The sequence below is a fragment of the Dipteris shenzhenensis genome, chromosome 30, assembly GCF_047967505.1.
Source record: "Dipteris shenzhenensis isolate YYH24624 ecotype China chromosome 30, Dip_SZ_1.0, whole genome shotgun sequence".
In the NCBI taxonomy this organism is placed as follows: domain Eukaryota; kingdom Viridiplantae; phylum Streptophyta; class Polypodiopsida; order Gleicheniales; family Dipteridaceae; genus Dipteris; species Dipteris shenzhenensis.
This window is the reverse complement of record NC_141625.1, coordinates 42,255,965-42,283,163: the sequence shown is the minus strand read 5'-3', so window position 1 is coordinate 42,283,163 and position 27,199 is coordinate 42,255,965. Positions and strand designations below refer to the sequence as shown.

The 27,199-nt window shown below is 42.2% G+C and overlaps 1 protein-coding gene across 4 annotated transcripts in view; it reads left to right on the top strand.

Moving 5' to 3' along the window:
- LOC147882150 (LOW protein: ammonium transporter 1-like protein) overlaps positions 1-27,199 on the top strand; it is a 110,240-nt gene that overhangs the window by 23,447 nt on the left and 59,594 nt on the right. For all 4 annotated transcript variants that reach the window (XR_015543978.1, XM_087402105.1, XM_087402107.1 and 1 more), the window contains exon 5: positions 9,859-9,935. Coding sequence is in view for 3 of the 4 variants with exons in the window: in XM_087402105.1 (XP_087258231.1) it covers positions 9,859-9,935 (77 nt within the window). In the remaining variant the exon portion in view is untranslated. The remainder of the gene's footprint in view (positions 1-9,858; positions 9,936-27,199) is intronic.

Sequence of the window (27,199 nt, the reverse complement as noted above, 5' to 3'; positions counted from 1 at the left end):
AGGGGCAGTCTACATGCCAATATTCCATGAAAGATGGGTATCTAATGAGGGATGATTGCCCATGCATTACCAGAGACATGAGACAAAAATTTGGAGTAATGTCATGCAACCCCCTATGCTGACATAGAGGGATTGCAGCTACTGCTCAAGCCTTGGAGATATATTTTTACTAGCCAACCATGCACAAGGATATACATAAGTTTGTTATAGAATGCCTTACTTTTAAGAAAATTAAGTATGACAGACGGAAGGTACGTGGCGTATTGATGTCTCTTCCTGTGCCCCAGGCACCATGGGAGAGCATAGCAATGCACTTTATCTTTGATTTGCCACGTTCAATGACGGGGAATGATGGGATATGGTCTGTCTTGATAGCCTTGAATTGTCCACGTCTACACCATGAATCGTGGTGTCCCACATCTTTTAATCACTGCCCTTTGATAGTGAGGCTATATATTTATGAGCACTTGGACTTCAGTTTCTTAACTAATGAATAGTTTAAGAAATTGTGTGTGGCACGATCATCGACCATCACTCTTACTTTTTGCCTCTTGATTTTTCCTTGCATCCTCATCAAATCATGATGACCAAAGGTGGGATGCCACATTGCCGATGATAGGCAACACACGTGGGTGCTATCCTCATGATAAACCTCTACATCGGTGTACTTTTCAGTACCTTTAAGTAGTAATACTTGCACCTAGTGAACTTATTTTTGTGGAGGTTTATTTGGGGCTTTAGCTCCCACCTGAGCTTCCTTATTACGACGGTCCTTCTCAATGAGTAGAGCCACATATCATCAGACGTGGTGGTGGCAAGGCGTAGAACTTCAAGAGTTTGCTCAAAGGGTGATATCCCGTGCATACTCCTCATAATGACAGACATCTTATCTTCATCATCAGGCGCGCTTTTCAAACTTGAGAGTTGTTGAACAAGAGATTGAAACCTTGCTAGATGATCACTCAACTCATCACTCTCTTTCATTTTTAAATCATAGAACTTGAGCTTCAAAAAGACTTTGGAGTTGGTGATTTTATCACCAAATAACATCTCAAGGCAATCCCAAATCTCCTTAGCAGTTGACTTGAAGTCCACATGATGGATGAGAGAGTCAGCCAAGCAAAGACCAATGAGGGCAATGGCTTTTTTTTTTTTTTTTTCTCCAAGAAAAAGACTTCTATTAAGTAAGAGAAAAAACCCGCGAGAGCAAGCTCAAAGCGGAATACATCATGAAATCATGAGGATAAATAAAAAATCCCCTCAGAGTGAGGTGGAAAACAACCAAGGCTGAGACTGAAAGTGCCACCTCAACCCTGTAGTAGTCTCAGAGAAGAAAGGAGAATCCTTCCATTCCCTGAAGAAAGAAGCCCTCCTAGCTGAGGCTGCACGGGAGTCTCCTTGCATACCTGTCCATACGGCCATCAAAGTATGTACGGTGTCTGTTCAGATACTAGCCAATGTGTGCGAGGGATGAACCTGAGTACCCTCCAAAGCCTCTGTGCATCTGGCTCTATAGATATGCCAGGATGCTATGCTCACTAGAATCTCCCAAGAAGTATTCACAGAGGCATGTACAGCTGTAAAAGGAAGGTGTGGTACCACATCCAACGAACAGGACTTAGTCCGATGACGTCGAACCGAAATGGCCTGAGAGGAGTCAAATCTCTCATAAAAAACCTGAGGTCCTGTAAGAGAAAGCCAAGCCACTGAGCCCCATGTCATAAAAAATGGGGAGTGGGCAAAGTGACTGAAAATCCTGGCTACCCCCATCCAAATCATCCTCGCCTGTCTGCAATCCCATAAGCAAAGCTGAATAGTCTTCGAAGCAGAGAGGCATCGAGGACAAGTAGGGTCGGCTCCGAACCTGGACCTCCAAAGGTTCACTGCAATCCCACCAAGGATAGAAAGCCAAAAGAAGATAGTGATCTTTCTATTCCTGTGGGATTTCCAGAGTCTCCTCCAGAAGCACCTCTGCAGATCCGCAGTGATATCAAATGTCTCCCAATGAGGAACTCTGGAAGGTCTCCAACCTCTACTACTGAGCTGATATCTCCTGGCATTACTGACCGTGTAACGAAAGAAGGGGATGCTCTTTCTCTCGATGCCCTGCGTCAATCCACTTCCACTCTCCAGGGTCTCACTGCAAATACCTGATGGGAACTCCCCCATAGAGCGAGAGCCTCCAAGACCCAGTGGAGAGTAGCCGGGGGTCTGGGTCTAGGAACCACTTTGAATTTGATCCCTGCACCAAAAGACCTACAACCCTGATAGGCTGAAAAGCAAACTCAAGCAAGATGTCCTCTGTGGACTTGAGCAATCTGCCACCATCCTGGACACTAAAAACCAAAGCATCCTCCTGTGCATCTCGAAAGGCCAAAACCTGAAGTGGAACACCGCCTCTCGTAAAAGTACCTGCCCAAGTGGAGGAAGTGAGTGGCATATCATCTGGGCAATGGCTTGTGCATTCTGCTACTTCCATAACTTGCGTTGTTGCTGATCAAGTATATCAACTTTGTCGTCCTTAATGACATCCCAAAGTCGTTCATGCATAAGGAGCAACTGCATCTTGGTTTGCCATGTGGGAAAGCCTTCCCCCTTTAACTTCTCCATGAGCAAGGAACTAGCAGGCAAGGAAGTCATGATGGAAAAATGGCTTCATGAATGCGGGAAGCAAACTGAAATGAATAACTGCAAATGAAGGGCCTGGTGTAGGGCTTCAAAACGCAGTAGGAGTCTCAACGTATGCAAGAGGGCAGATACAGGTAGCTGGTGGTCTCCAAATTTTAAACTATAATGAAAATGCAACAACTAGATGACCTGAAATGCACAACTGAACTGGAAGGTGAGCACTTGTGAGCGTTGTGACTGCTTGGAATGCTGGAGCAGGTCCGAAATCTGCAGGTCGGTTCACCAAGACAGCTCTGAACTGATGAAGCAGGTCACCAAACTGAAAAACGATCGATATATCTATGCTGGAAGCCTCAGAACAGCTCGGAGATGCTTCTGTTGTAGGCGGTTATGCAGCAGCAGCCTCAGAAAAGAGCTCGAAAATGCCTTCAAAGACCTCGAACTTCTACAAAAGATGCGCGCTCAGGTGGTTGGCTATGCTGCAGCAGCAATGGAAGGCTGGTTTTTGGCGATGAAAACCTCCACATGTGCTCACGGGCCTTGAAACTGTGCCGACCTGCAAGGAAATAGGCCGCCTAGTGCTCCAAGAGGACTTGAATGGAGGTGCCTGGCTGTGAAGGCAGAAAACAGAAGTGAAACGGCTATGAAGGCAGCAAGAAATGGAGAGGCGGTTGGCTATGGAGGAGGCATAATGAGGCGGCCTGCAAGGAGGAGGAAGCTGAGCAGATTTAGGGTTAGGTTGGAGAAGATGACGTGCGAGGGTGGGCTAGGGCAGGACTGACTTGCTCTGATACCATGTTAGAAACATGGTGAGAGAGAGAGAGATAGACTAGGGAGAGAAGAAGTGATAGTCAAATGTAGACACCATGAAAGGCTCTCATTCATTCATCATCATCAAATGAGACAAGTGAAGTACAAGCCTTTATAGGCTACACACACACATACTAGCACCAAGTGCATATGGGATAAGTCTATGGTGACACGTGGCACTCACACATCAAACCACTACTAGATCTCCTAGTACCACACATCACACAACACATCTCACACTCTTTGGCTACGATATCTCCAACATAGCTTGTGTGCTAGACCGAGAATCTTATTGCGATGTTCTAAAATCTCTTTCAAGTAGCTTCCCAGCTTTTTGGCTGGCTGCTCCAGCAGACTTTTTAGATCTCTGCTGTCTCCATAGCCTTCTCTGATGTGTGCGTAGGCTCTACATCTCAAAAGTACATGATATGATAATGATATGATCTGATTGTATTAAAGTCCATGCAAGACCCTTCAGGATCTATGGGACTAGCGATCACTATCAACTAATAGTGATCCCTTACATCCAGTGAGAGAAAAGATTACAACTTGCTAGGCTAGCTTGTGTGCTAGTCCCATAATCCTGTTGTGATGTTCGAGAATCTCTTTCAATAGCTTCCTAGCTTTTTGGCTGGCTGCTCCAGCAGATTTCAGATTCCTTAGCAGTACATGCTGCTCACGCCTCCCTTGTGGGGCAGGTTTTGCAAGTTCTTTCCTCTCTGGGGATCCTAGTGTTAGAATTATAGATATAATTCAGCAGTGACCAATGTAACTTAATAAGCTAGTTAGGGGCACTTTTCCCTCTTTAAGAGGTTTTTCCCCCTAACCGCAGTTAGTTCACTAACTATGGTTAGTGACTACTAAGGTTTTGTCACTAGGACAAAACCTTATCTCTCACTCTTTTAGTTGTAATCTTCACACTCTTCTATTGCAACTCAGCTCTCAAGCTTTCAGCTCTCCAGCTCACTCGCTCTTGCTCTCTCTCTCTCTCTCCAAACTCTCACATTTGGTATCAGAGCATTTTGATCCTGCTCCCTGCTCCTTCCTCGTTCAGCTCCAGCCTACAGCCCACGCTCCTGCTGCTGCTCCTACTGCTACATCCCGTCCGTATCTGCTCGAAGCAGTCAAAAGACTGTCCATACAGTCCGTACGACTGCACGGAATCCGTACCCTGTGCCACTCGTCTGTACCTGCCCGTACTCAGCTGTACCCACTGTACATGCGCATTTCGTACTGGCCGTACCTTTTGCATCGTCGTCCGTACATCGCCGTACCGTTTTGTGTCAGAGTCGTACATGCATTCTTGTTGTACTTCGCGACCGTAGGGTGTACAGCTTGTCGTCGTACAGCGCCGTACGTACCTGATCTACAGAGTTGTTTGGCCGTACTGTACCTGCTGTGCTAATACGTACTTGTCGTACGTGCTGTACCTGCTCACACCTGCAGCCTTACCTGCGTCATCGCCTTAAGTAATCCGTACATTGATTGTACCTGCAATCCGCACATTGATTGTACCTGGCCGTACAAGTTGTACTTGCGCACAAGCTGTACCTTGCAGGTGATCTTAGGCAGGCACATTTTGCAAACAGCCATTGTTTGGCTCAGTTTTTTGGGAGTACATTTGGGGCATCCTGTTTGTTGCAGACATTACAATCAATTTGCAGCTGTTGAAGAAATTTGGGGCTGCACTTGGAGCAAACATTGCAGATTTGGTCTGAAATTTGGGGCTTTCTGAGCTTTTGCCCCTTTCTGGTTGCAATTTCAAGCTCGAAATTTGGGGCTTTTGATTCTGCAGTATAATTTCTTGAAGAAATTTGGGGATTTTGTAATTAAACTGCAATTTCGCAGTGAAATTTGGGGCTTTTACAGATAGAGCGCAATTCTTGCAACATTTGGGGCTTTTGATCAATTTGCCCCTTTCCGGTTGCAATTTCGGGCCTATTTTGGGGGTTTGGGTTGGGAGAGCAATTTTTGGAGTTTTCAGTTCATACTACCTTTCTTGAAGTGTTTTGCAGCACTTTTAGCAGATTCTGGAGAGTTTTTGATGCTTGGACAGATTTCTGACAGTGCAAGTGCAGAAATCTGAGTTGCATTTACAGCCAGTGCTTGGCTGTGTTTTTTGGGAGTTGTGCATTTCATTCCTTGTAAGGGAATTCAGTTTTGTATCTGCTTAAATCTCTTTCTCAGATATGGCGCAGGAAAATCAGAATGACTTTCAGTTCGGTGGTCTTTCACAGGAAGACAAGTTGGATGGTACCAACTACTCCCTCTGGAGTTTTATGGTACGCAATGTTCTGATTTCTCGCAATTTATGGGATTATGTGAATGGGGGTGAGATCCGACCAGCAGGTATGGCACCTAATACCCCTCCTCAGCAAGGAGGTGGAAGAGGTCGTGCACAGGGTGCAGCTGCAGAACAAGTTGTTGGTGCAGCTATAGCCACTACTCCAGAGCAGAAGAGATGGGATTCACGGGATGCCTTAGCTTTGTCATGCATCTCTCTTTCGGTGAAAAGATTTATCATTCCGCATATCCGGTTGTGTAAGACCTCGAAGGTAGCGTGGGATATTCTAGAAAGCATGTATGCAGCCCGGAATGAGATGCAAGGGTATCTTTCTTGAAAAGAGAGTTAAGTAATACACATATGGAAGAGGGTGACTCCATGTCAGTTCACCTCACAAAGCTACAGGATCTCAGAGAGCAATTATTGAACATAAATGAGATTATTCCTGATTCAGAGATGATTACTACCACTCTGAATTCTCTTGCTGAGTCTTATCTCATCTTTCATACCTCGTTGAACTTATCATTGAGGGGGGGTGCAAATCCTCTCACTTTTCATGAGTTGATAGGACTTCTGCTTCAGGAAGAGCAGACCAGGAAAAACTTGGCTTCATGTGCAGGTGAACAAGCTATGCTCTCAAAGTTTAAGTCAAAAACAAAGGGACAGGCAAAGACATCAGTAAATCAGCCTTCCAGTGGGTCAGGACAGCATTCACAAAAGGCTAAAAATGATGCAAGTAAGCCCAAGAAGAAGGGTTTTTGTCATTACTGCAAAAAGCCAGGTCATCACATTGCAGAATGCAGGAAAAAGCTTGCAAAAGAGAAGAAAAACAGCTCCAGTATGGCTGTTTCAGATTCAGCTCCTCATGCATCTGACAATGGGGATGCTGCAGCCAACTTTGTTGGACAGGATTATGCCTTTTTATCTTGCATTTCAGATTCTAGGCTGGCTGTTTCAGATGCTCGGGATAGTACAGCCACTTGTAATGGTGAATGTACGATGCAGAGTACGATGATGATATAGGAGATCAACTCAGTATAGAGTTGGAGATAGACTTGTTTGGCGATGCATTTTTGACTTGCAGTTATGACTCTTCTACGGATGCATCTGCTTTCAGTGTCAATGAAACACTGAACACTTGGTATTTTGACAGCGGTGCATCCAAGCATATCAGTTCTAGGAAGTGTCTTTTTACTTCCTTGCATCCACCTCGCGTTGGTAAGAAAATCACTTGTGCCAATAACTCATCATATTCAGTACGTGGCACAGGAGAAGTTGAGCTTACTGCCATTAATGGCTCAGTTTTCAGACTTTCAGATATCTTATATGTGCATGGTATCACCAAAAATCTTCTTTCAGTGTCCACTCTTAGCAGAGCTGAATTTCAGGTCATCTTTGAGGATGACAAATGTGCTGTCTGAGACAGGGAAGATGGTTATGCCTTAAGATTATCTGGTACTCTACTGCGTGGGCTTTTTCAGCTTGATCTTTTGGAGAAAAGAGCAGCCCATGCTCTTGCAGTTTCTACCCCTACTGCTGCCATCCAGAATGCAGAATTATGGCATGCCCGATATGGTCACATGCATTACAACAGCTTGATGACACTTCAGAAGCACCGTATGGTTGATGCATTGCCACCTCTTGAGATACCTCCTCCACATGCCTGTGAAGGGTGCATTTTAGGCAAGATGCATAGATTCCCCTTAAAAAAGGATGGTTCAGTTAAAGCTGTCCGCAAATTACAGCTTATACACAGTGATGTCTGTGGTCCCATGAGGACTCCATCATTGGGTGGTCATCTCTACTTTGTTACCTTTAGTGATGATTACTCCAATTTCACTTGGGTCTTTGGGCTGAAGCGTAAATCAGAAGTGTTCATGGTGTTTAAACACTTTTCAGCCATGGTTGAAAATGAAACCCGACTCAAGATACATACATTGCGCATAGATAGAGGTGGGGAATGCTTGTCTGCAGATTTTGATGCTTTTCTGAAAGGCAAGGGTATTGTGCATCAGCTCACAGTGAGGCTGACCCCTCAGCAAAATGGCAAAGCTGAGAGGAAAAATAGAACTCTTATGGAGATGGACAGATGTATGCTGAAAAGCAAACACATGCCTCACAAATTCTGGCTTGAAGGTCTGATGTGTGCCAATTACATTTAAATCGGGCTCCCACTAAGGCTTTAAAAACAAAAACTCCCTATGAGGTCTGGAATGGGAGAAAGCCCTTAGTGGATCATTTCCGAGTCTTTGGCTGCCTTGCTTATGCTCATGTGCCAGTTGAATTTAGGCACAAGTTGTCAGATGAGGCAATTAAGTGCATATTTGTTGGATACAGTGCAGAAAGCAAGGGGTACCGTCTCTACAATCCTGCTACACGCAAGATCGTGTCTGGCTGCGACGTCTATTTGCTGATCTTCATCTGTCTTTGGAGGGTCCTCCTCCAATTCTCACTGATAGTCAGAGTGCCATTGCAGTGGTAAAGAATCTAGTGTTTCATGCTCGCACGAAGCACATTGAGGTTCACTATCACTACGTCAGAGAGAAGTTGTATGCCAGGGAGATTCAAAAGCTCTATATAGCCTCCAAAATAAATTCAAGAAGGCGCATTTGTGAAACTGGGAAATGAAAAAGTTTTTGCATACCATGCTTGTGTAGACAGTAACCCTTTATGGATGTACCACTTGGGCACCCGGGCTCTCTACGGTATATTGGGAAAGAATAGAAACTTTACATAAATGTTTATGATAGGGGAGTTTGGGGCTCAGGTGCAAACACCCTACCACATCCTACTGGCCAAGTATGATACTTCTAGACGGAAGCACTGTGTCAAATCATTGCTTACGTCAACAAAGTTGAGAAGATGGACGCTAGTAGGATACCACACAAGGCGATGGAAGATACGCAAATCATGGGTTGGCATAGAGAGGGAATGAAGTGGATGTGGGTATAACAACTGCCGATACACCAGACGATGCATGTGAAATAAGGGAGATTGTAACACAGAAAATGCTGCAAAAACTATGGATAAACCGAGGTAGAAAAATGTAGTTATATAAACAGGAAATTAACTCAATGGACAGCTATGAAATACAAGAATACCTTGACCATTAACTTTTGTCTTGTCTATATTGACCTGCATTCTCGAGTCTTGCAGAATTCTCTTAGTGCATCCAAAGGAGGGGGGGGGAGGAAGAGGTGGGAGGCTAGGGGTGCGCAACAACATATTTATTGGGAGAGATCATTGGCTAGAAGAGGAAAAGGCAAGGGAGGAGAGGCAATTTTGGTGCAATGAGGCCCAAATGAGAGGAAGGGTTGGAGAAAATAGCGACGGAAGTGCTTTTACAACTTGTTCCATGTGTAGGAATATCATTTCTTAGGCTTGAGCAAGTGATTCTGAGTTTGCATCCTTTAGGAAATGCTATTTCTTCTTTTCATAATGGACATGTAATGGTGTGTCATGCTGAATAGTGGGCTGATTGGATCTTAGCTACATTTGGGGCAGGAGTAAATCCAAAATGGTAAATGTAGTTGCACCTTATACATGACTGGAATTCTTTCATGTCAATGTGGTACAGAGTACAAATATAGGAGTCTTCTTGAAGATGTAGGAATATATTGATTCTTCAGAAACTTAAAACATTGATAGAATAACTTTTTACAAATAGGAAGGTGGACCTCTTTCACAATATTTTCGTACAGGAGCCATAGATGAAATATTCTGAGTTGTAGGTCATGCTTTCATTTTATAGGATGTAGATATAATATCAACAAGCTCGTCCATTTCTACAGGGTTTGGTTCTCTTTTGTTCACAAGACATGACAATGTTTCCTTTCGCCCTAATCTTTTATAGAATGAGGTATACCAATACCACGTTCACCTATTGACAGGAAATGGAGCATGATAGTTTTGAATCTTGATGCATACTCTTTTGGTCAAAACATTACTTTCCCTCTTTCAATAAAGGTACAACGATTTCATCAAGTTTCCTACTAGTGTTCCTATGTCAAGCGAAGAACTCTTATGAGAAATTCTTAAACATTACGAGCTAATGATTTTTCAGCTTCAATTAACTACTTAAAAAGAGGTCTTTTTTACTCTTTTGGACTGACTATTGATGCACATATTTTTTGTAGCAATTGGAAAACGATTGATTGGTGCTGGAAAGTTCTTTGCTTCGACTGGATACTACGCAGAAGGAGAGCTTCAAAAGGTTGTTCTAAGCCGTGCCTATCTTGTAGGGGTGATTATTTTATTTGAATACGTCGATGGATGATTTGTGTACAGACACTTGTGCAGGGACCATGAATATTTGAGCTAGAGAAAAAAATCCCCATATTATTTAAGCCATGCAATGTATATTTATCAAGATGTGGCTGCCTCCAGTCTCTGAGGGTATGTAGCTGCAAGCGAAGCCATGATTCTAACCCTTCAAAGAATTAGAGCCATGCGTGGTTGTCTACCCCCTGTCCCTCTAACCTTTCTTGGTTGTTTCTCGGTGCTGAGTTTGTAATTGTAAGGAAAAAACATTCGGATGCACTTTTATTTTGTGTGTACAAATTGCAAGATGTGCTATTCCTCATTTGGGAGAGATGAGAGAGAGGAATCCTAGACATTTGGAAAGGTGTTGTCGTATCCGCAGTGGAACTTGGCTCCATCTTCTAGTCGAACACTAGAAAAAAACTTGACAATAGTGATGTTAAGATAACATGTCTTGATAATAAATTGTAAGATAAAGAATTTGAGCTATCCTATGACAATTCTAGAAAATGTGAGGGATAAGCTCTCGGGATGTTATTGGGGAGAAGGCAATCTAATCATAGAAAATGTGAGGGATAAGCTCTCGGGATGTTATTGGGGAGAAGGCAATCTAATCATAGAAAATTGTAAGCTCAAAGCCATTTCTGGATGTGATGGTGCACATGCCAACTGGCATGTTCAAGTCCCATTAGAAGACCAAGCGCATTTCATGTCCAATTTTGTGTAAGCCTATGGCAATATAAGGGAGCTTGCAAGGAGGATCTCCCAAATTTCATAATCAAGTGATTAGTGGACAGAACAATTGTTTGATGAAAAGTTACAACTGATTTTGCCCAATTATGTGCAAGAAAACTTGATGTGGAACAAAAGGTTGTTGAGATAAGCCTAGAAAGCATTGTATGCAAGTGCTTTCTAGGCATGAGACTTGTTGGATGATGAATGGAATGGATTCAATAGGCTATAAATCTTGGCTCATCATGAGTAAGCACCTACACTATATAGTATAATGACCATAGAGTTTGTAGTAGGGTGCTTGTGCACAAATACCTCCTTGTAGATAGTCACTTGCCTTGATCGAGCTCGTCAGTATGGCGAGTCAAAGGCAAGTAGATGTAGACATGGATTCAAGAGGCCATAAATCTTGATGCCTTCTCCGCTCGTCATGAGTACGCAGCTACACCGTATACTATAATGCTCATAGAGTTTGTTGTAGGGCCCTTGCACACAAATATCTCCTTGCAGATCATGACTTGCCTTGATCGAGCTCGTTAGTATGGTGAGTCAAAGGCAAATAGATGTAGACTCTTTGTGGCTAGCATTGTTCACGTCCATGCAGCTAGGAGCAGAGGGGATAATAATTTGCTGTGACGAAATGGTTTCACTCTCATGGTATGTCTATTATAGCTTCTGTATTGCATGCTCAAGTTATAGCTTGTCCTCAAGATATAGATGGCAGTGGGCCTTGATGAGAACTCGTATGGCCTGACCAAAATGGTCACTATTTGTATCCACTCATTGAGTCTAACAAAATCCTCTTGTAGGTGTTGAAAAAGCCTTAGAGAAGATGTGGAAAGAAGGCAAGGGGGGTGGGAGGGAAGAAAAAGAAGAGAGGGCGAGTGAGAAAGAAAACATGAGGCAAGAGAAGCTTGAAGATGGAAAGGAGTGGTAAAAAGGGGTTTGGATGGGTAGGAAGGGGACACATGGGAGAGGAGATGGGCAAAAGAAGGGGTGTGCCTTATGTTGGGGGAAGAATCAATAGGAAAGTTTTGAGGGAATAAAGAGAGTAGTTGCTGAAGGACCTATGTTAAAGATTGTTGATCCCCGAAAATCATTTTTCCTAGAAATCGATGCAAGTGGTCATGTGGTAGGAGTTCTATTACAATAGGGAAGGCGAGTTGCTTTCTTTGAAAGCAAGAAACTTTCTTCCTCTCAGAGGAATCAGCCAACTCATGAATGAGAATTGTATGTTGTGATTCATGCTTTGAGAGCATAGAGACATTACTTATATGGTGCAGAGTTTTACCTTGAAGTCAATCATGATACTCTGAAATGTTTTTGTAAATAGCGTGATTTGAGTGGCCACCAAGCTGGGTGGGCAGAACTCATATTGGAACTTCATATGGAAATTCTGTACCGAAGAGGAAAGGATACTCATGCGTATAACACGCATTATGAGAGAGCGCTCTGACTAAGATAAGAGAAACTCTGAAACTACTCGTCCAGAGTCTTTGGCATAAGGATGTTGTGATAGGGAAGGCCATACATATGCAAGATATACCATAGATGATGGTATGCTTAAGATGAATAACAAGGTAGTGGGCCATACATATGCAAGATATACCATAGATGATGGTATGCTTCAGAGGAAATGACAAGGTAGTAGTACCTAATCAAAATAATCTTGGGCAAAAGATCATCCATTAGTACCATGATAGCTTGTGTGTAGGACATCTAATTGTCGAGCAGACATACAAGTGGACATCATGGATAGATTTTCTTTTAGATAATCTTTACATCACAGTAGGTGATTCTTTGTTTCAACAAATTATAGGAATCCCCATGGGCACTAAATGTGTTGTCTTTTTAGCAAACTTTTATCTTTTCACTTATGAAATTGAGTTTATGCAACGTCTTATTTCTATCAATACCTGCCCTATCATTTTACATAAGCTTAGCCAAGTTAGGCGTTTTATTTCTATCAATACCTGCCCTATCATTTTACATAAGCTTAGCCAAGTTAGGCGTTTTAAAGATGATTTATTTGTACCAGACGTTCCTGACTTTCAAGACTTGACGTACAAAGACGCTTGTTCTTTTGGAGAAGGAATCTATCCTCGTGACTCTTGTGAACTAAACTGCACTTCAAGAGGGGATTCTTGTGCTTTCTTAGATCTTAGACTTTCTCAATCTTCCGTAGGATTAGAGGATATAATAAAGGTGAACAACCTGAATATAGTGGTTTACACACTATAAAAATGTCTCACAATGACTCAAACATTTTTGATTTTGGCAAAATATGGAGTCATTTCTTCCCAATTACATAGAGTCACTTGCCTTTGTACAACTAAGGAGTCTTTCGTCACTCAATGTAGTAATATGATCACTTTACTAATACACAAGAGGTACAATCCAAGAAAAATAATGAAAAAAGTACGCATAATCTTAGATATGAAGTCTTTTATCTGTGGTGTATCGGCCTTAGGCATGTTTATAGTGATTGAACGTAAGCTGATGACGTCAGTGGGGATGTGTGGGTGTGTGGATTTGTATGTGTGAGAGCATATTTTTATACTATGGTCTAGACCCACTGTTGGACGCTGATGATGTTAGTGGGGATGTCATAGTAGCTAGTTCCTGCTATGCGTGATGGAGTTTATGGTTTTCAATCTTATGAGTGACTATCGTGAGATTGAAACTGCACTATGTTGTGTTTTTAGAGGATGAGTTTGGGAATGTTCCTGGATTCATCTAGGTATATGTTTAGAATGATTGAACATAAGCTGAAAACAAAAAGCAGGGAGCTGAATAGCCCGTTTTTCTTTTAGTTTCAAAAGAGAGTTTGATTGAGTATGCATGTGCTTTCTAAGTTACGATTGTAGTTTTGCATCTTTGTAGGAAGCAGTACGTAAGTGTAAGGGGTCCATTTAGTTTTTAATGTTTTAAATAAGAGAGAGAGAGAGAGAGAGAGAGAGAGAGAGAGAGAGAGAGAGAGAGAGAGATTTTGTGTTGTTCTAAGTCCAAAAATCTGCGGTGTAGCTTATAGATTAAAATCACCACAATGTGGCAAGGTGCATCCACCATCATACATGTTTCTTTGTTGAAACAAATTTTACAGCCAGCTCATTCATTAATTGATAAATTGGCATGGGCTTTCTCTATTTGAGGCTACTTGGGATTTGTTTATGAGATCCGGAAAGGATTTGTAAACTTTTTCATTGAGGACGTTGATTCTGGAAGAGGGAAGGAATGCTACATTCCAGTTGGGTGTTAGATGGATCTGTTGGCAGAAGCCTTCAGAGAGACCATATAATATGTTTTTGTAACCATATGCGTATGGGCTTGTACATAATGGTTTGTTTATATAGTTTGTCAAGGTCCTAGTGAGGGTGAGGTGAGTGAATGTGACAAGAAGATACACGATGAGACATGATGAGGCTCACACCTCTTCGTATCATGCCATTTACTCAACTATGATACACTTAGCCCAATTAAATGACTAAGGTTCCCTAGAGGTTCTCGCAGCAAGGAGCCAACTGTTACATGTCTCTCCCATTGTTACTCCTGCACAGGCTCTGGAGCTAGAAAGTCCTTTCATTGAAAGAGAATTATTTGGTGGTAAAATCCTGTGGCATATGGAAATCTTCAGGACATCAAGCTTGTCCTCAGCTCCAAGCATCCCAAACAAATCATCCTTGCTGCTAGTCATGGTACTGAAATTCAAGGCAAATGCACTAACTGGCAAGGCAAATGAGAGAAGGGCAACCTCTCAAAATCAAAAGGCAAAACGCTGCTGAAGCTTCAAAGCTTTTCACTACAAAAGACTCTGCTGTCTTAAGGTGTAACTGTTGCAAAAATTTCCTTAAAGGCAACATGATGCCTTCCAAGGCAACACAATGCCTTTCCAAAATGCAAATGAAACAAAGAAAGGGCTGTTTTGCAGAAATTGGAAGGAACCAATGCAACAAAGTCTTTACCCAATGATGTAGCTTGAAAATACAGCAAGGTTTTAAAGGCTCCAAATGTGAGCAGAGGGTTTCATCCTTGAGGGAGAGGTGAAAGAGACAGCAAATGGCAGTGTGACATGTCTCTCCCATTGTTACTCCTGCATAGGCTCTGGAGCTAGAAAGTCTTTTACTGAAAACTGAAAGAGAATTATTTGGTGGTAAAATTATGTGGCATATGGAAATCTTCAGGACATCAAGCTTGTCCTCAGCCCCAAGCATCCCAAACAAATCATGCTTGTTGCTAGTCATGGTACTGAAATTCAAAGGCAAATGCACAAATTGGCAAGGCAAATGAGAGAAGGGCAACCTCTCAAAATCAAGAGGCAAAACACTGCTCAAGCTTCAAAGCTTTTCACTGCAAAAGACTCTGTTGTCTCAAGGTGTACCTGTTGCAAAAATTTCCTAAAAGGCAATACAGCGCCTTCCAAGGCAACACGACGCCTTTCCAAAATGCAAATGAAACAAAGAAAGGGCTGTTTTGCAGAAATTGGAAGGAACCAATGCAACAAAGTCTTACCCAATGATGTAGCTCGAAAATACAGCAGGGAAAAGGCTCCAAATGTGAGTAGAGGGTTTCATCCTTGAGGGAGGTGTGAAAGAGACAGCAAATGACAGTGTGACATTTCTCTCCCATTGTTACTCCTGCACAAGCTCTGGAGCTAGAAAGTCCTTTCACTGAAAGAGAATTATTTGGTGGTAAAATCCTGTGGCATATGGAAATCTTCAGGACATCAAGCTTGTCCTCAGCCCCAAGCATCCCAAACAAATCATCCTTGCTGCTAGTCATGGTACTGAAATTCAAGGCAAATGCACTAATTGGCAAGGCAAATGAGAGAAGGGCAACCTCTCAAAATCAAAAGGCAAAACACTGCTCAAGCTTCAAAGCTTTTCACTACAAAAGACTCTGTTGTCTCAAGGTGTACGTGTTGCAAAAATTTCCTAAAAGGCAACACGACGCCTTCCAAGGCAACACAACGCCTTTCCAAAATGCAAATAAAACAAAGAAAGGGCTGTTTTGCAGAAATTGGAAGCAACAAAGTCTTTACCCAATGATGTAGCTCGAAAATACAGCAGGGTTTTAAAAGGCTCCAAATGTGAGCAGAGGGTTTCGTCCTTGAGGGAGAGGTGAAAGAGATGGCAAATGGCAGTGTGAGATGCCAAGAGAAGGATGGAAATGAGATTTACAGCTAGAGAAAGTGCTCCCACGAGGAGGACAACACTTGGAGATGAGAGGAGAGTGATGCAATGGAGAGGAACTTGCAGACCGATGCAAAGGGATGCTGAACAAGTTGCCAATGACTGTGGGAATGAATCCTTGACCTGCTCTGATACCACTGTAGGCTACTGCAAGCAATGGAAGCTCAAAAATGAAGGAGAGAGGACAAAAAACGAGATGCTGTAATGAATTGCTGCAAAACTGAGTGGAGGCTCAAGGGAGAGCCAACATAACAAAGCCCTAGGGCAAAGTGCCCTAACTTGACTAAGTGTCCTAAAACTGTCTTAAGTGGTACATGTACTAACTGTACAAACTTACCTAATTGACTGTAACTAGGCTTACAAGGCACATACCAAGAAATGAATGGCACCTATGGATAGCCCATAGAATGGCCTACACCAATCAGATGCATATATTAAGTCTAAGGAATGTTTTTGATACATTTTGATTAGGCACACTGTCAATGTGCCTCATAGGGCCCTAGCTTCTGCGAGGAGCCACCTAGCTAGGGTTTTCGTATGCTTTCATTCTATCCAGTGTTGGCATTTCCATTGTAGCAACTACGTCTATGTATCTATGTTGCCTGTGTTTGTGTATGGGGGGCACTTTAGTAGAAGGAGGAGACCTTTATCTCTATTTTCTTTCATGGTATCAGCTTGCTTGATCTGGGAACACCCAACGTTTGGGTAGTCGCTACCACACAGTACACATAGCTGAGCATAGGTATTGGAACCCTAGAGGGAGTTCTTGTAAGCCTCAGATTGGGAGGAGCTCCCTTGCAAGGCATGTAGGGAAGACCTAGCAAATCCTAGGTAAAACTTTTGCAAAACCTACGCAGACTGCAAGACATTTGCAGGTAGATGGAAGGAAATTTGAGCCATAGCTGAAGATTGAAGAAGAATCTTTGCAAGTGTGCAAAGAAGGGAGATCTGAAGCAAGGGCTTCTGCAACAGAATACCCAATCGGCAACTTCAAGGAAGCGTAAACATTAGAAGAGGCACATAGTAATGCTCACTTGCGTGTGACGAGAGAACAAAAGATAAACGTGAAGACCAGCCTTTCTCGATATACTTGTGCAATTTGCAAACGGAGATTTGTTTTGTAGAAGAATGTTTGGCAGTAGCATCGTCTAGTGGAAGATAATTCCGATGGAACATCTGCAATTGAAATTTGCAACTAGCCACTGACGTGAGCATGAGGTTGTGCTTCACCTACAATCAAAGCACATAAGAAACATCGGTTGCATCTTCCTCAATGTAGCAATCAGCCAACACTGAGATTGACTTTGATGAATCAGAATGCAACAAACATGCATCGGTGACACATGCCTGTATTAGGCAAAGAGCAATGGGCAAGCTGCACGTTATGGGAAGCATTAGCTGAGTGGAACGTGAAGATCACAATCTTCACCGACTGATATTTAGAAAAGGAGCAAAATGGCAAATTAGCTATGAATACTTAGCTGCTGTCCACGATTGTGAACTGTGATCTTCAATGGTTGCCGGTGGGTGACAAAGGCAATCTAAAAGGTGATTGGGGTAGGAGAAGGACCTCAATGGACGAATCAACGTCATCTTCAGAAGCAGTTGTGAAAAGGTGTAAACAGCCAATAATTCCATTTATACAAGAAGACCAAAAGGATAGGGGAATGGGCCGGGGAGCACTTTCCTGGTTGGAAAGTGCAACCCCGGTCCATTTCCCCATGTGTGGCATGTGCGTGGTGCTATGCGGTGCGGGTTTGTGCACAATTGCTTCCTATTGTTTGCACAATTGTTTGCGTATTGCTAAGCTATTAGCTATCATTTGCGGCTTACAGAAATTTGAAGTCTATAAGCATTTCTTATCGCAAATGAATGCGGAATTTATGTGCAAATCTCATATGGCAAGCATTTCATATTGCGAAAGAATGTGAAAACAAAGTTACTCAGAAGCCTAGCAAAATTCGTGTAGTTCAAACGTTTGAAGGCGCATTTCATTTATAGAGGAAGAAAGTAGATTCAAACATTTGAAGGCGCATTTCATTTATAGAGGAAGAAACTTTATTTTGAAAGTATGTATCTGTTTGAAGATTACACAGAGAATGAATTTTATGAAAAGGCATGTATGTAATTCATTCTCGTGGTAAAAAGCATAGATAGTCTTCGATGTCAATATCTCCAACCACAGGGAGACAAACTTCCAACAAGGATGTTACTCTAATTTTGATAACTTTCATCATCTCTCGATAACATTTTTACTCGAGGAAAAGATATTGAACCGTTTACTGTTTTTTGTTAGAAGCTCCTGTAATGAAGTTGATCACACAATTGTTGAAGACCGGTTGCTGGAATTGGGTAGATCCTATCAATAGATCTTTCGATTGATGGTGCCTTTTCCATTTGGCCATGATTCTTGGATGAATTTCAAGTGTGATTTCTCTGATTGATCGAATATCTTCCACAGTTTTGGTAGTCCTTCATGGCTTGCTTCCGAGACATCGAGTGAGTCTATATTTGTGCATGGAGAAGATTGCAGATTAGTGCTTTGTGGCTGAGATGTCTGTTATTGATATGTAGTTGGTGTGTTGTCGACGTGCGGAGTCTTGTTCCAATCTTCGTATTTTCTGCAATAGGGGAGTCTGCAAGCTGTAAATTCGAGAATTGAGTTATTGGACCTGCAAGATTGAGTGTAGACTGGAATGTACCATGGTGGAGCTGTTCAGGAAGTCCTATTGTTGCGTTTGTGTCTGTGCTGAAGTTGTGTGCACAGTATTTGAGTATAACGACTAACATTATGTTCTAGGTACACATTGCGTTTGTGTCTAACTAACATTATGTTCTAGGTACACATTGCGTTTGTGTCTGTGCTGAAGTTGTGTGCACTTTGCATAAAGTGTATTGTAGTATTTGAGTACAACGACTAACATTATGTTCTTGGTACACAATATGCGAAGAACATTGGTAGAGAAATGAAATTCTAGTTTGGGTTTACCTGTAAAAGGCTTGATTTTGGTTGTCCTGAGATTCTGGTGTTGTTCGGGCTCGTCATCAACCTATTGCTTATTGGCGGACTGCTTCCTTGAGGATGTCTGCGTAGTCTCTGATTTGTCCCTTTTCGTCATAGGGGTTGCTCAGAACGTTGTAAGCGGCTTGCAGTTGTAGTCTATGGTTCTATCGTATTTTCTAAAAGCATCTAATGTTTTGTGGGCCAGTGACTCGCATTCCTACATATGCCGGAATGTTCCATAGCTCTGAGGTTTTTGTCGGAGATATTTTCTGTTTGCATTCTGTAGGTTTCCATCATATTGTGTACTAGCGATGCCAGCATTATCATTCCCATTGTGTTTTCATTATACGATATCTGTAAACGTATTTGAATCATTAGAGTTTTGTGAGATTTGAAACTTGAAGACTGTGTGACGGAGGTTGAGCTTCCTAGTCTGCGAGGATTGGATATTGTCTGGAGGAATATAAAGTTGAGGTTTTCTTCTTGGGGAGAGATAGGTGAAGATGACGTCTTGTTCTCGGACTTTGAGAGGTGGTCGAAGATGCTCATCCGTGTAGTGATGCATGTGGATTTTGTAGTTCTTAGAAAGCCTCTCCTTGTACCTATGTAATGCAAGAATGTTAGGGTTAGTGTTTTGATCACGAGTGTGTTGAGAAATTCTTACTTGACGTATTGCCCCACAGAATCGGTTCCTTTTATGAAGTAGTTTGTACAATTCAGCACCACCTCTTATGCAAAATCTCGTAAGATAGTAAAATGCCAGTCATCTTTGTAGGCCTCTTGGTGATGCAAGGGTGAAATTGATGTTGTTGAGGATTTACTTTTCCTGTTCGACGCCTATGATTGATGATTTTGTTTGTGCTCTTGAGCATCCCTTCTTGACTGAGTGACTCATAGCTGCTACGAGGGACTTTTGGCTTTTTGTAAATATTGGATTCTCGGAGATGTTGAACGGGACCTCTAGTATCCGTGTCGTTGTTATGCGGGCTTCTTGCTCTTTTCTAATTATTCTGCCAAAACATTTGTACTTATTTATGAGGCTTTCTGCAGGGTAGATCTTACAGTTTGATGACATGAAGGAAGAAGATTTGCAGTAGGTCGTTGAACTCTTTGAGGTCGAGGGTGTGAAGCGCAAATCTGTTGCGCCTCTGTTCTTCTCTCTTCAAATCACGGGCATAGGCACATTGATTGTCCTCCCAGCCAACCTCAGTGGTTGCAAGCTCTCCAAAAGACAAAATTCAACTATTACGTGAAGCTACAGCTTACAAAATTCCACCAAGCCCCAAAATTCCCTAGATGGATATAGTATGTCACATGTCTTCATTCTAGGGTCCTTCCTTATTGCATCATTTACCCCTCTCATGGGATATCTTTGAAACCATTTGCCCCTAGGCATATTTCATGCATTTAGGTCCCTTAGCCTTAGATCCACCTAGTCTAGTGCCATATCACCCTCACCAAGGACCTTGACCTTTATTCCTTTTTCATTTTTTTCTTTTTGATCATTTAAATGAAGCCCAAACAAATATAATGCAAACATTGATCCTTTAAAGGAAAGTGTCGACTGACCCTTCCGAGGTCATGTTACCTCAACTTGAGCGTAACATTCCTTCCCTCTTTAGGCATCAGCGTCCTCGATGATAAAGTCTGGGAACACTCTCCGAAACTGGTATACGGATTCCGAGGTAGCTTCTGATAGAGGTAAACCATGCCATGCAACCAACATCGTGGGTATCTTCCGATTGCGTACTTGCCTTGTTCCTCGGTCCAGGATTCTTGTTGGTTTGCGTCTTGCATTATCCTCTATCTCCTGAAACAAAACAACACCCTCGATTAGTGAGTCACCTGTTGCAAAATTTTTTTCAAACGAGAAACATGAAACACTGGGTGCACCTTACAACCCTGTGGCAATTCTAATTTATAGGCTACCTTGCCTATTCTATGGCCCACAATATCGAGGTGATAACTTAGTACACTCTCCTGCAGTCAAAGACTTAGAGTGCGAAGGAACTTTGAGAAAAAATTTTTCTCCTTCCTTGAATTCTCTAGCGGAGCGGTTTTCATCCGCATACGCCTTAGCTCTATCCTTAGCTTGGCGGATGTTAGCTCTCGCGAGTGCTAGCATCTCCCGCATCTGAGCCACAAAGTTCGCGGCACTAGGCGGACAACAACATACAACTCTAATTCATGAGTTGGCCAATTTCGTTGAGAGGGAGAAAGCTTCTTGCTTTCAAAAGTTACTGGCCTTCCCTCTTGGAGGAGAACTAACGGTTTCTGGGGATCAACTATTTTTAACACCGGTCCCGAGACCTCAGCTTATTTTATGGTGTTAAAACTTTCCTGTTGATTCTGTCCCCATATAAAAGGTACTTTATCTGAGGTCAGATCAGTCAATGGCGATACTATTTCGGAATATCCTTTGACATGCCTTCGATAAAATTGGACAAATCCCAAGAATGATCGCAAAGCGGTCAAACTCTGAGGGATTGGCCAAGTCAGTATCGCAGCCACTTTCTTTGGATCCATTTCTACCCCCCAGGAGTAATTATGAATCCTAAATATTCAAGTCTTACCATACACAATATAGTTTTCTTTTTATTTACATAAAGACTGGCTTTCCTCAAAGTACTGAACACTATTCTTAAGTGTTCACGATGTTCAGTAATACTTTTACTGAATACCAAAATATCGTCAATAAAATGTACTACAAACTTTTCGATATACGGATGTAGTAAATCGTTCATAAGCATGACGAATGTAGCTGGAGCATTGGTAAGTCCAAAGGGCATTACCAAAAACTCATAATGTCCAAACCTGCTTCTAAAAGCGGTTTTATGCACATCCTCGGCTCTAATACGGATCTGATGGTAGCCACATTTAAGATCTATCTTACTGAAAATTACGGCCCCATGTAATGCATCTAGCAAATCATCGATCTGAGCCATCGGATACCTGTGCTTAATAGTGATATTATTCAATGCTCTGTAATCTATACAGAGGTGAAAAGTATCATCTTTCTTCTTCTTTAATATCACTGGCGAAGCAAAAGGTGAGAAACTTGGTTGAATCTGCCCCAACTTGAGGTATTCTTCCAGTTGTCTTCGCACCTCTGCCTCTTTAGTAAAACTCAAGCTATAGGGAGGTCTATTTACAGGTTCTGCCCCCGGGATTAGTTCAATCTTATGGTGAACATTCCGCTCTGGAGCTAACCCATAAGGTAGCTCATCCCTAAAACAATCAGAGAACTCCTCTGTTATTTGATCAGCCAGCTTGGCCATCTCTCCATTTTGAACAACATCAGTGCTAGCCGAAGAATCATCAATTGGCTCTACCGATGATGTACAAAGAAACAAAAACTCTTCTTGAGCTTTTCGAATTTCCATCACGGAAACCAACGGTCCTTGAGGTATATCCTTTTTACCTCGTAAGACATACATCACATCATTCATCTTGAATTGATAAATGTGCTTTTTCCAATCTATGACTGGATTCTTCCTAGAATGCCAAGCCTTACCTAGGGCTATGTCTGCATGAGCAAGCTTAGTCATTTCAAAATCAAGCTTCTTAGCATAGTCCTGAATTCGAAGCTCCAACTGGGTAACCCTTTGGTCCCATACTTCAGTTGAACTTCCGTCTGCCATCCTGACTGTATATGCATAGTCAGATGGGCTAGTCTTTAGTTTCAGACTCTTTACTGTGAGAGAATGGAGAGTGAGAGAGAGCAAGAGAGTGAGAGCTAGAGAGCTGAAAGCTGAGAGCTGAGTTGCAATAGAAGAGTGTAAAGAGTACAACTGAATGAGTGAGAGATAAGGTTTTGTCCTAGTGACAAAACCTTAGTAGTCACTAACCGTAGTTAGTGAACTAACTGCAGTTAGGGGGAAAAACCTCTTAAAGAGGAAAAAGTGCCGCTAACTAGCTTATTAAATTACATTGGGGACGAGCATTTTCTGAGCGAAATCTTCCGAGCGTCCGAGCGAAGGAAAAAAAAAGCTTCCAACTATGCATAAATATGGCAAAAATCGATAAGAAGAAAACATAGTTTCACTTAGAAATATGCAAAGTATTATAGCAATGCCTATTTTATACAAAAATCTTTAGGTGAATCTATAGGAATGGTGAGAGCATAATGGGATGGCTTTTGAAGAAACCCACATGTAGAGTAGACTTCTCTATGAAAATTCCCTTATGATCCTTCTTACAACTTTTACTTAATAGGGGGTGACATTGAAAACCCTCTCTCAACCTATCTTCATGAAAGAGTTTCTTCAAAGAAAACTCATTGAAGCAAGCCATCCAGGTAGTTTCGCCAACGAAACCCCTTTGAAGCAAGTCTCCCAAGGTAGTTTCGCTGGCGAAACTACCTTGGACAGCACTTTTAAAAGTGACATAACTTTCATATCCAATGTCCAAATATAGTCATTCAACCACTCAAATTGATCGGAACACCCCATTTGAGCACATCTATGGAGTTATATTTTGGAAAATCTTTCATATATAGTATTAAATATTACATGTATTTTATGAGAGTGATATATAAGCCCAAGTTAATACTTATTTATAGTAATTTAAACTTCTTTAGAAACATGTCCATAAATATGCTATAAAAACACTAAAAAGATATTGCCATATGATATAAATGTGGTAATAAGTAATTATATATGCATAGTATTATTACATTGAGAGTGATTATGAGGAATGTTTCTTAAAGGAATCAACACTTTTTTAAGGTAATAACAGGGGTACAAAGGGATGTCTCTAAATAAGAAAATTATGTTGTGTAAAAATGAATGAGTGACTAGTCTGTATATTTTTATGATAAAGAGATCTAGTTCTAGTGAAAATAAAAGTGTAAAAACCATGTTTCCTAAAGAAAAACATTTTTAAAAATCTCTTGAAAAACACGCTCGAATAAACCTGCTCATAGGTTTTTGCTCGTAAAATTGACGCATCCAATTACATTGATCACTGCTGAATTATATCTATAATTCTAACACCCCCCTGCAGTGCCAATGTCATGTACAAGGCTGATCAATCACCAAACGGACATAAGTTCAGGGCACTGCGAAATGCCTCAAACTTTTCACGTGGTAGTGCTTTGGTGAAAATATCTGCAACGTTGTCATGTGTGGACACAAAGATCATACTGATCTCTCCTGCATGCAACTTCTCTCTGACGTAGTGATAGTGAACCTCAATGTGCTTCGTGCGAGCATGAAACACTGATTCTTTGCCACTGCAATGGCACTCTGACTATCAGTGAGAATTGGAGAAGGACCCTCCAAAGATAGATGAAGATCAACAAATAGACGTCGCAGCCAGACACATTCAACTGTTGCTGTGAAAGCTGCCCTGTACTCAGCTTCACATGATGAGGTAGCCACTGTAGATTGTTTCTTGCTCAGCCAGGAAATGCAAGATTTACCCAAAAAGAAACAATTGCCACTAGTGGACTGCCTAGTATCATAATCACGAGCCCAATCTGAATCACTGTAGGAATGCATCTGCAAGTCACCCCCCTTGGGAAATAGCAAGCCAAAAGACTTCGTGCCCTGCAAATAACGGAAGATGCGCTTAACTGCCTGCCAATGCATAGTTTTTGGGCTATGCATGTACCTGCTCACCTGAGATACTGCAAACTGAATATCAGGTCTAGTGTTGTAGAGATATATGAGGCATCCAACAGCCTGACTGTAAAGTGTGGCATCAACTAATTCTCCTGCATCATGCATTGTGAGTTTCAGCCCCGGCTCCATGGGAGTGGCTATGGGCTTACAATCATGCATGTTAAATCTGTCCAAGAGTTTCTGAACATACTTGGACCGAGACATAACAGTGCCACGTCTCTCATGAGAGAACTGGATCCCCAAATAAAAGTGAAGCAGCCCCAAATCTGACATGTCAAAGTTGGTCTGCAAATCAGCTTTGAAATCTGCAATTTTGTCTTCATTGGACCCTGTGAGCAGTAAGTCATCGACATAAAGAAGGATGACTAAAATTTCCCCCCCATCCATCTTGATGTAGAGGGTGCTCTCAGTAGGACTATTGTGCAGCCCCTTGCTGGTCAAAAAGGCATGGATCTTGGCATACCATGCACGAGGGGCCTGTTTCAGCCCATATAAAGCTTTGTTGAGCTTGCATATTTGAAGTGCATTTGCTGTAATTTCAAAGCCCGGAGGTTGTTTGACATACACCTCTTCTAGTAAGTCCCCATTTAAGAAGGTTGTTTTTATGTCCAACTGATGAACATTCCACTCAAAATGTGCAGCCATTGCAATAACTGATCGGATGGTGGTCATCTGGGTTGTAGGAGCGAATGTCTCCTCATAATCTATGCCCTTTTTCTGAGCATAGCCTTTAGCAACCAGCCTTGCCTTATATTTGTCAATGGAGCCATCTGGCTTCCGTTTGACCTTGAAAACCCATCGTGTGCCAATGGCATGTTTACCCGGTGGCAAGTGTACAACATCCCAAGTCTGATTTTTTAAAATGGATTGCAACTTATCGTGCATGGCATTCATCCAATGCACATTGTCCTTTGCCTCTTCGAATGTGGCAGGCTCCTCCTCATCAAGAAGAGTACCTGCATATGCTGATTCCACTGAATTAGCACCTTCCATGTGCCTTGCTGCACTGAGAGTCCTGCCAGGTAACAGAGCATCAATTTTACTCTCCTTGAGAGTCTGTAACAGCCAGTTCGGGACTGTTTTTGCTGCATGTATGTCTGCAATTTCTTGTTGCACCACTTGTTCCACTGCCTGTGGAGGGGGCAAGACATCCTGTGGCGGAACTAAAGCATCTGGAGGTGGCTGTAAATTCTGATTTGCATCACAAAATATCAGCAGGGGAACCCAAGGCAATGTGTAGCAACCCCTCAAAGACATCCTCTGAAGAAGAAGGCATTTGAAATTCAGCCTGAGTGTGAGCTGAATTTTCAGCAAATATCACATCTCTACTGACCATGATCTTGTGTGTAGCAGGATTGTAGAGACGGTACCCCTTGCTTTCTGCACTGTACCCAACAAATATGCACTTAATGGCTTTATCTGACAACTTGTGCCTAAATTCAACTGGCACATGAGCATAAGCAAGGCATCCAAAGACTCGGAAGTGATCCACTGAAGGCTTTGGATCATTCCAGACCTCATAAGGAGTTTTTGTTCTTAAAGCCTTAGTGGGAGCCCGATTCAAAATGTAGTTGGCACACATCAAGCCCTCAAGCCAGAATTTGTGAGGCATGTGTTTGCTTTTCAGAATACATCTGTCCATCTCCATGAGAGTTCTATTTTTCCTCTCAGCTTTGCCATTTTGCTGAGGGGTCAGCCTGACTGTGAGCTGATGCACAATACCCTTGCCTTTCAGAAAAGCATCAAATTCTGCAGACAAGTATTCCCCACCTCTATCTGTGCGTAATGTCTGTATCTTGAGTCCGGTTTCATTTTCAACCATGGCTGAAAAGTGTTTAAACACCGTGAACACTTCTGATTTGCGTTTCAGCCCAAAAACCCAAGTGAAATTGGAGTAGTCATCAATAAATGTAACGAAGTAGAGATGGCCACCCAACGATGGAGTCCTCATGGGACCACAGACATCACTGTGTATAAGCTATAATTTGCGGACAGGTTTAACTGAACCATCCTTCTTGAAGGGGAATCTATGCATCTTGCCTAAAATGCACCCTTCACAGGCATGTGGAGGAGGTATCTCAAGAGGTGGCAATGCATCAACCATGGAATACTTCTGAAGTGTCATCAAGCTGTTGCAATGCATGTGGCCATATCGGGCATGCCATAATTCTGCATTCTGCATGGCAGCTGTAGGGGTAGAAACTGCAAGAGCATGGGCTGCTTTTTTCTCAGAAAGATCAAGCTGAAAAAGCCCACGCAGCAGAGTACCGGATAATCTTAAGGCATAGTCATCTTCCCTGTCTCGGACAGCACATTTGTCATCCTCAAAGATGACCTGAAATCCAGCTCTGTTAAGAGTGGACACTGAAAGTAGATTTTTGGTTGTACCAGGCACATATAAGACATCTGAAAGTCTGAAAATTGAGCCATCAATGGCAGTGAGCTCAACATCTCCTGTGCCACGTACTGAATATGATGAGTTTTTGGCACAAGTGACTTTCTTACCAATGGGAGGTGGATGCAAGGAAGTAAAAAGACACTTCTTAGAAGTGATGTGCTTGGATGCACTGTTGTCAAAATACCAAGTGTTTAGTGTTTCATTGACACTGAAAGCAGATGCATCCGTAGAAGAGTCATAACTGCAAGTCAAAAATGCATAAGTATCATC